Source organism: Opisthorchis viverrini, assembly GCF_000715545.1.
Source record: "Opisthorchis viverrini unplaced genomic scaffold opera_v5_242, whole genome shotgun sequence".
In the NCBI taxonomy this organism is placed as follows: domain Eukaryota; kingdom Metazoa; phylum Platyhelminthes; class Trematoda; order Opisthorchiida; family Opisthorchiidae; genus Opisthorchis; species Opisthorchis viverrini.
Window position 1 is genome coordinate 258,605 of NW_008751898.1, and position 10,049 is coordinate 268,653.

The window sequence follows — 10,049 nt, forward strand, 5'->3', positions numbered from 1 at the left end:
ACGTAAAGTCTGCATTCCATTAACAAGCTCCTTTCATCTTCAAGTTGCAAATATAGCCATTTTCAAGCATGCCTGCAACCAATCGCAGAATTCTGTCCCGCTTTCTTCTTTCTTATTACCAAAAGTTGCAGTCTAGGACATGGAAACATCCAACGATCATTTACCAAAAAGTTATTCACACAGTCCACCCTCCCTGCTTCCGCCCTCATCGCATAAACATAAGCCTGAATTCACAATGGCTCAGACTTTTCGGGCCAAATCCAACTCTGTTGAATTAAAATGCGTTTGTAAATGTGTATAGTTCAAACATAAAGCCTTGTACTCGTTAAAGATTGCGTAAATGCAGTAAATTCTTGCTATCCTCTCCAGCTCCTAAAAGCATACACCGCTTGTTCCCAGTTCACCGCATTAGTGTCTGAAACAGCTTCTTCTATGCAGCTTGAAATAGCGCACATCATTATATCTTTTTCTAGTCAGTAGATAACTTCCTTACTTGTGCAGCATCAGCCGTCTCACCTAACAACCAACTACCCGTGATCCACTCTAAGAATCTGGTTCAAAGCACCCTGGCGGCGGTAGAGTTAGAGGGCGAAAATGACCCATCTCTGCGATTGGCTACAGCTGTCTGCAAATCATCCTTCATCTGAATGTGCTGTATTGCCGGTTCAGCTTTTTCTTTAGGCACCATATACACTTTTATTTCTAGCCGCGTCCCCTTCCCGGATTACCTTGTCAGCTTTATCTAATGGACGGTCCTTCGCTTTGTTCAGACCCAGCCAACGTAAATCAAACAAAATTTAGTTTCCCGCACCTGAGAGCGTATCGAACATCCAAAAATATCTGATAGTACACAACGGAAGAAACTCTTGAATGGCTACACAACCTAAATAGGCCCACACATGACACTCCAATGCGCCTGTGCTTGACTCTGTTCCTCCCAGTTTGACCATCGTTTACTTCTTAGAATATTACCTTTCTGCTCCACTAGTTCTAATTTTGATGCCACTTTATTTGCTTCCTCAAAACCAGTCTTTTTATTGGCCCTTTGCTATTTACTTGTTTGAACTGACTGAGCTGTTTCACATGCCTGTTTTTTCAAGAACCGGATAAAATATCCGGTAATCGGAGTCCTTCACCAGTGCACAAGCCGAAATTATAAATACTTGGTGGCATGTTACCTTGCAGATCTGATGGCATGCACTATAAACGCACAGATCATGATGGGCATAATATAATTCAGAAGGTATATGCACCAATAACTGTTTTTATGAAGGTTTGCAGTGGTTCACAATGGAAAGTTGTAGTGTGAATAAAAATAAATGTAGTGATAACAATGGAATGAATCAAAAAGGGACTTATCGTTTGTGGATAACTCTTGAGTGTTCTTGGGTGTACTTCGGACCGGAAAACGTGCGTTTCTTGTTAACTGAATCTGATAGCGGTGCTCCGAGGGTTGATGATCCTTCATCTGAGATCCACTTTTTCTTCTTGTTAGGGCCAGCTGGTTTTTGAGCTTGAGTGACGCTTGTCAATCCACGAAAAGGGCCAAAAAGTCTCATCAAAGCTCAACAGATTATCCTCCTCAGATACCGTAGGTATTGCAAAATAAGCGGCACAACCACCTGCCTGTGGATTAATCCCGGTTCACTTCACCACAAAATTGATATGGTCACATGGAAACACACCGACGGTGAGTAACCAAAAAACACACTTTCCGGCTAAATCCGTAAACGTTATAAAAATAGTTCACCAAAACAAGAGCATTTAACCTCATCGGGTCAAGGGGAATAATTACGGGGATTGTCTACGACATATGGTGGGAAACAGTAGCACATTATTTGTAAGTTGTCTCCTACACCACCGCCCAAGATTCCGGTAAATTTTTCTTCCGTTAGGCTAGAGTCATTCCTAGATCTATTATTTTACTTGCCTCAAGTTCTGAATGGACATACAGCGGTACGTTAAACGGAACTTGCTCAAGCGCCTACTTCTAATGGTCTCTGTATGCGATGACTTCAAAAAGCCCACCTGAGGAGAGTGAGGCCCGCAGTTCTCATTTCCTTCCAGTACCCTTACTCGCACCTTTCTATCAAACCGATCCTACGCACATTTCTCCATAGCCTACCATCACGTGTGCGTACGACTACGTTTCTAACTAACCCATCGCTTGATGTTTCGCATTCATCAAATACACCCATGGGCCACTGTTCATGAAAGAACGCACCTGATTGCACCGAGACTGCATCCCCTTTTCTGAAGTTCCCTTAAGGTTTCTGCCACCTGGTTCGTTCTTGAAGCAAGGGTATGTATTCCTTCACCCAACCCCCCAAACTAATCATGTCAAGTAACTCACGTATACCTCTCGATATATCTTCCCGAAAAACACCGTATACTCTATTTTTAAGGACAAGCAAGTCGTTTGGTGTCAATATCAACTTGTTAAAATAATTAGCTTGGTTGGGCGCAACAGAGCATCTACCCGCGAACCTCTCCGCCTCCGTAAGGAACTTTACCACTTGTTCATCTCTCGTATTCTGTTCATTCGCTGATGACCTTAGTATCCGTCTCACGGAACCTATTCGACGTTCCTACACTCCGCCTCTACGGCTGCCCAGCGGTGTGGTGAATTGCCACTCGACGTTGTACCGCACCAGTTAGTTGCTACTGTATGTACGGCTAGCTTCAATTCCATCTCTACCCCGACAGAATTAGAGCCGTCATCACTGATATTCTTTTCCGGGACACCACCGCGATCTATAAGACGCACTAGTGTATTGATCTAGGAATCAGAAAACAATAAATAGATCCTTTCCAGATGCACTGAATTTACCTATAAGCATGTAAACAAGCAGCCATATCAACGGTCCAAAATCGTCACACCCCCTATGCTGAAGGGATGCAAGCCTGGCTGGATATTGTCGATGGACACTGGTGCCATAACTTGCCGCGAAACCGTAGTGAGGTTTCTTCGACACGTCCAGTGACCGTGAAGTACCCGCTTAGCCATCAATACTCCTTGAAAGATCCAACGACTTGCAGTCCCCATATAGATCATCATGCTGGCATCAGGTGTGATTGTTTTTAAAGCTCGTCGGTTCGGATATTGTAGACATGATTGTGGGAGTGAAGATGGGTTACAACACTTCAGCATGAATAATGGGTTGGATGGAGCTCAAGCCTATGTGCAGACATGGGAAAAGCCTTACCCTAGCCTGAAATATCAAGTGGCTTCGAACATGTGTGTCGGATGTGTGGACGCTTTTTTATATGCCACTGGATGCTGAAAAGCACAAGCGCAAGCAAGTTGGGCGATCGGTTTCCCATTAAGGATTCCCTGGCCGCTGAGAGTGCTATTTTGCTCATGTATCTGATTGTTACAATGGTTATGATGAGGACGCCGGAACTGTCCATTATAGTAAGCTACCTGAGAAACGGAAGCAGTATGAAGTTGGGATTTGTGGCCCTTATTGAGTGGACTCGACACAAAGTACCCACCCATTCACCAAATCTTCGCCACCGTGCATCCATGGGTGGACGTTAGAGGATGTGTGGCTATCCTGGATGCTATCGCTTAAGTTTATACCACCTAATTTAGGACTTATAATTCTCTTTGGCTTTAACTTGGCTGTGTCAAATAATGCATACGATCACCGAATGCCACGATCGATGCTCGGACCCTCATTATTCCCAATTGGACTAACTGAGCAAGTAATGAGTTTTTCTTTGTGCTGCAGTTGCGACTGTTGGTCGAGGCGAGTGATAACGGCTTCCGATATCATGGTAATGAATGACCTGAGTTGCCAGCATTGTGTTTGCGCTTTATGACGTATTCCACTTATGGAGGGTCATATTCATGGTAGGAATGATATAATTGTGTTGATAATCTACCTCCAGTTATCTCGTGACGCTGTATTATTCACAGGCTAATTATACATATCTTGGGAAGGGGCTCATCCGCACAGACACCTCTCAAATCGTGGATGAAGTTCTATAAAACTTACACTTAACGGAGGGTGGGCTCACTAGGAAAATGCGTTGTGCTCGAAGTCCGCTGAACAAGCTCAGCTTATTTGTGAAATCTGAGAAGTATAAAGCCAACGAACGTCACTAAACGATTTTCCCTGAAGGACTTTGTATAGAATATTCTGTAGATATTATCTCATTTTGAATGAATACCGAAGAACGCCAACATGTGTTGCAGTGTTATTTCGTGATTTATCTCTCCTAGACCGGCAACAAAGTGCGAATCGGTGATGGTTTGTGGCCTTGAAATTTCGCTCACTTAAACAACATGCTATGAGCAAAATATAACCGTGAGTTGTAAATCGATTAGAGTACCTCCCCGAAAAATAACTTCGAAAACCCCATTGTTTCGGTGAAAATGATTTGGTATTGCTTCTAGTTAGCGACTGTACATTCCGTTTTGAAGGTGTTTATCCATTCTTTTTGAATCTAAGCAAATCTGGAGCCAAGTGATGCGAGTCCACCCCTACATGCCATGCGCCCGTTGCACCCACTCCGAACTTCCAGCGGGAATCGATTGCGTTGATCTGATTGGTTCAATCTGATTGGTTGTCTCGGTCCCACTGGCACCGCTTGGCTTTACCCCGGTGCCCGCAGTTCTCTCTTTCGGGCCGTTTTTTTTCGCGTACCCCAGTTGTTCACTCCGATGCCACGAGGTGAGTTATGTGCACTGCAGTATTAGGTTCGAGATAATACAAGGGTGGTAAGTTGGAGTACGCGCAATATGAGTTTTAGTGGACGTGTGCACGGGTAAGAAGCTGGAGGCTAGTGGATTCGGAGTTGAGGTGTTTTCGTTACTGCTCGCAGTTCCAGGCTGAGTAACCGTAGGTAGAGGGAGCAGATGTCCCGCAATATGAGGGCTGGTAAGTATGATTGGGGTTAGTATAGTCTAATGGCTGAGTTTATTACTACAACCTCGGAAACAATTTGCCCAATTCGTATGGACGAATACGAGATATTGTTTACGAGGTTGTGGTAATAACTGACTTATATCCCCAAAACTAGGTTATCTGGACTCAGGTGCTGTCACGACGCGCACCGAAATGGTGTTATAACTGAACGGCGATTGGAGTTATTCGGTACACCAGGTCATAGCACAATGGGCAAGGGTAATGAAAATACTGCTAGATAAATGGGGATACTATGGAGGAATTGGGCGAGGGATTGCAAGCGGGGACTTGTAATCAGTACTTCGGGAGGACTAGCTGGGTGAATATTCGGTCCAGAGTTCGCCTGACTGTGTGGACGTTCCTAGTACATGCCGTCGATTCAGGAGGCTTTTCCAGAAAAAGGGCTACACTTGGTAAAAAGAAATCATGACGGTGTCCGGCTCGTATACTTCCTCTGGAAGACATTGAATTTGTGATTACGACGAACGGTTGGAGGGGACTCGCATATTGCGTCATCATACCAACGTTTGCTTGCCCTTAATCGTCGATAAAAAGTAAATGGATGTTCCGAACTGGAAGTTGTGTGAGAAGGATTATCGTTCTGGTCAACGAAATCAGAGTTTGGGAATGACTTGCGCGCGCATCTTCGGAGCAGCGAGTAGTTTTCAGTTTACCCTGCTGTTACCTATGCCAATACAACCCCATCTGTTTGTGGTTCTATAAATTCAGCGCCGATTCTTAGCACCTATCCGGGAAAATAAGACCTACATGCACTACTGATACCAAGAAACCTCTTCAACTTTAGCGTCCGTATTCTTGGTCAAATTCGTCAACAGATCTCCTTTGTTTGCACCCTTTCCTCTCCCAAGACCGATGTGTGACGTGCCGCAGAAGCACGCAGACAATCCAGATGTTCCGATGGTAAAGGCATAAACTTACTAACCGGAAGGCCCGTGATTTGCACCGAACCTCAGTATCCGGACCACTTCTGTCTACTGTTCGGCAACCTGACATTAACTCATCTCCTATTCTTCCTTCGGGGCGCACAGGTGTACCGAAGGGGTGTTAGAGCTGAACAATATGGTAGTGTATCCGGATACCGTCTAATGTAACTTAATTCCTCCATGGTTCACTCTCCATTTGAGAGGGAGAGAGAGATCGAAATTCATTCCGCAAGGGTCAAGTATTGCTTTTATTGCTACTTCAAGTCTGTTTCGCATACGTTTTGTTATTTTCGTTACATTATTTTGAGCTATGATTTTTGTAGACAGAATAGCCTTATTACTCATAATTAAGCGATGCAATGACCAATAGGCATAACTCAGACGTGATTCGACAGAAGACGTGACCGGAGCTTGTCTGGCATCAAAGCTAGCTTTGATTAGTCGGATATGTGCATCTAACGGTCTATCATGTTCGAATAGTAGTTGCCAGTGGCCTTGTCAGAAGGCGTCCCCGGTGTGTGGAGTGTTATCGTTATATAGGCCCTAAGTACGACGCCTCGTGCATTTTCTGCTTGTTTTTGGGTGTTCAATGCACCATGTACCCTCGGTGGTCCTACTGGGAACACTAGCTTCGGATACTCAGACGGAAAATTGAACCAGGGTGTGGCTGCTATTCCAGATTCTGTATACTCATTTTATTCTGTTTATGCGCACACCAACACGTTGGACATTCCGAAATGGTAAGCGCATAGTAGTGCTAGTAGTGGCAGTTAGTCACTCTCTTTTTATGTCTTTATTGGTGAAACAGCACTGTACACATTTCAAGACGGGGAGCCGGCATCCAATGCTGGCACTTGAACTCGGATCGTCTGGACAGGAGTCCACGATTTTAACCACTGTACCACGATTGTTGTGTAGACCTAGCATTAGCTAGACGTACATTTGTTTCTGGGCTACGCCTCCTGGGTGATGCGGGCCATCAGACGGCTTTACGTGCATTGTGTAGCTCATCTGTTTGGTTGTACCCGCTTGAGTCAACAACTGGACAGTTGGATATGCTAATAGCATTAAAACTTCCCATCTTTTCACGCTTCAGTCTTATTCTCTCGGGTTCACACCTCGTACAGGGTGTTCAGGAGAATGCGCATGCAGCTGAGCACAAATAGTATATATCATTACACAGTGTGCATGGGTGTCCATAAACTTAGGTCAGTGTAACACACCAACCCGGAGACGGATGCTGACCCACAATGGTGTGTAACAAAAGTTTGTAATGAGTTGCGATTCTGACTAGTTTGACGTATTATTAGAGCTCTACGCCTTTTAATGTTAAACTTTATTTCTGTAGAGGAAACCGCTGTGTTTAATCCATCTGTCAGTAGATCTTTCTACTGGTACACACTGGTCACCAGAGGAGTCAGTAGCTACCGATTTTTATATTTTCCAACAGACCGAGAGAGGCGGCCACGATCGCGATCGCGCGAGCGCCCTCGTGAACGAAAACATGGGCACCGTGAAGACCTATATCTTGAGCGTGAAGAACCTTATCGAAGAGACCGAGACTATGATTTCGATCGTGAGGACCGACACAGGCGTGACCGGGAACGAGATCGAGAGCGGCGAAGGCGGCATGAACGTCGGGATCCTGATCGCTATCGATCCCGCTCTCGTTCTCCACAATTAGCCCCGCCGCGCTCTCGGTCGTCCAGCCCCCGGCAAATTGCTGATGAACTTGAAGAAACAAACAACAATCCGGCGACAAACGGTAAACTTTTATGCATTCTATGACTTGTGACTTTTAGGTACTGATGAAAATATGACAGAGGAGCAAAAAGAAATGATGCGTATCATGGGATTTTGCGATTTTGACTCCACCAAAGGCAAACATGTAATAGGAAATTCGATCTATGTGGCTAATATCACGAAGCAACGCAAGTATCGACAGTATATGAATCGCCGTGGTGGTTTTAACAGGCCATTGGATCCAGTCGCCTGAATTCCCTTTGTGAAGGATCTATTTTTTCATACCCTTTGTACATAATTCTTTGCAATAAAACGTTTGATTTCAATCGTGTTTGCCATATGCTTGCTGTTGCGACTACAAAATAAAATCGGTTGTTGGGAGAAGCGCCACTTACAGTAACTGTTCTTTCTGATGCGGGCCATACCCAAGGAGCTGAAAATTTTTCAAAAGTTGAATGGGTATCCGGGGCACAAGCGCACTGGGAAATTGTGCATATCTCACACATTTTAGGAGATGGAACATGTGTTTTGTATAAATGTCCATAGAGTGCGTTCGTGCTTTATGATTATACCAGGTTGTTTGGGTTTGATGGGCGAGAATTCCGTTTTTTTTAATGATTGATATAACGGAATGTATTCGAATTGTATTAAAAGTTTGCCGCGAAATGCTTTGTGCATGCAGTTTCCAGCATTTAGATTAGCTATTATAGCCCCTCGTTCTTTGCTTCGTTGATTTGTGCTTATCTCTGTCTAACGTGTTTCTGTGCACTCATTCCTGTGTTTATTTAGCCACTGAGCTGACTATGCACAGGCGTATTCATTTTTTAAGTAGTCGGTTGCATCAATCAGGCATTTGTCAACTCAGTGGCATGCACTGAGCGATTCCCCACAATCGTCTGCAAAACGCCTTAGAACTTAATTTTTCGGGTTCCAAAAGGACGCTGACTGCAAACAGCACTTCTTTTCTTGAGTCGCAGGAGTAATGTACGCCGGCTGACCCGCTCCACTAGAACGACCTTTTTCGCCTGAAGAAAATCTGTCTTTTCGGAAAAGTCCTTATGCTACGTGTCTGTCCGCCAAGTATACGCACTGCATCTCCTAAGGGTGAATAGGACAAGGGGCGTGTTATTAACAGGGGAAAAAGGTTGGTTGGTTCGTGGCTGATGGCCTGTTTGATTAGAATGCATAATCGATAAGTGGTGGTTATTGCCATTTCAGTCCCTACCATTAAACTTAAGCGGGTGTAACGACGTGCTGATTAGCAGCAGGTTTGATCTTGCAAGGTGAAAAAGTCGGGTCCGCATATTTTATTCACCCAAAAAGCAGGAGTATGTCCACGATAACAATAGTATCTACTTACTAAAAACATAGTGATTCCCATTAGAAGGGAAATGCTTGCACAATGGAACGATTTCTTTCAGCACGAATTTTCTTTTACCATTGAATGCCACTTGAAGAGAACATTCCATAGAAGAGATTACCCTACCAAAAGTCAACTTTTACGAGTAGTATTGTATTGTGTTCATCAACTACATTATTCAAATGTAGCCAGTGTCACCTGAGTAAAACCTAACAATCTTACTGTTCCTCTGCTGGGATGAGCATGACAACGGGCTTGCGATGTGTCTCTCTCCGCAACGAACGGTAAATCAAGGGACGTTTTATAGGGCCATACCAACCAACTACCGATCGACAGTAGGCCTTGCTCGGAAGTGAGCTGCGTTGTTGTTGATGGTGATCGCTAAGTTGATCGTAGTTGATTCATCGTAGACCACTTTGTTGCCAAGCTGTCAGAATATTTTACTATAGAATAATAAAAAATACTTGTAGCTATTTATGGTCACATACTGATGGGTCTGTAACCGCTGTACTGTGGGGAGGATTTTGCTGATAACCCATACCGCTAGGGAATTTTGAAGCTAAACGAATTGGATGCCTGAAAAGACTAAGCGGTGCCATTGGTTGACCAAGACGTGCGTTATACGTTATCGATATATTCTACATATTACTCAATACCATTCTACTGGTTCATCAGACCGATTACCATTTGCAGTCATTCACGATGGCCTGTGTTCGGTTTGCCTCCTCGGTTTCCATGTCCTTTAGTTTCGCGTGGGCTACTGCTGCTGAGCGTATGCTGGTGGCAGCAACTTTAAGTACTGACGAGTGTTGTGTAGCTTGTACCGATCAGTCTGTTCTATGTCGCACAGTCTGTCACAAATTTTTCATTCAAACTGTATTACCCTGCTGGCATTAGTGATACTTTGGTCAGTAATGGATTGGCTTGCGATGTATTTGTGGGTTACCATCGAAATATCCCCTATGGACTCATGCAAAGCTTCGATTTCACGTTGCTTGGGTACTGGTACTGAGTGGATCCTACAGTTCATCGTTAAAAAATTATCCAGCTGCTGCACCATTTTGGTGCCTAACTACCATGCCACCAGAA

At 44.3% G+C, this 10,049-nt stretch overlaps 1 protein-coding gene across 1 annotated transcript; it reads left to right on the forward strand.

The window, feature by feature from the left end:
- Nucleotides 1-7,298: 7,298 nt before the first annotated feature.
- Nucleotides 7,299-7,851, forward strand: T265_08856 (hypothetical protein; the record flags this gene model as incomplete). The annotated part of the gene is made up of 2 exons (XM_009174773.1): nucleotides 7,299-7,622; nucleotides 7,660-7,851. A coding segment is annotated over one exon (180 nt), but the record flags the coding sequence as incomplete, so codon positions are not given.
- Nucleotides 7,852-10,049: the final 2,198 nt, after the last annotated feature.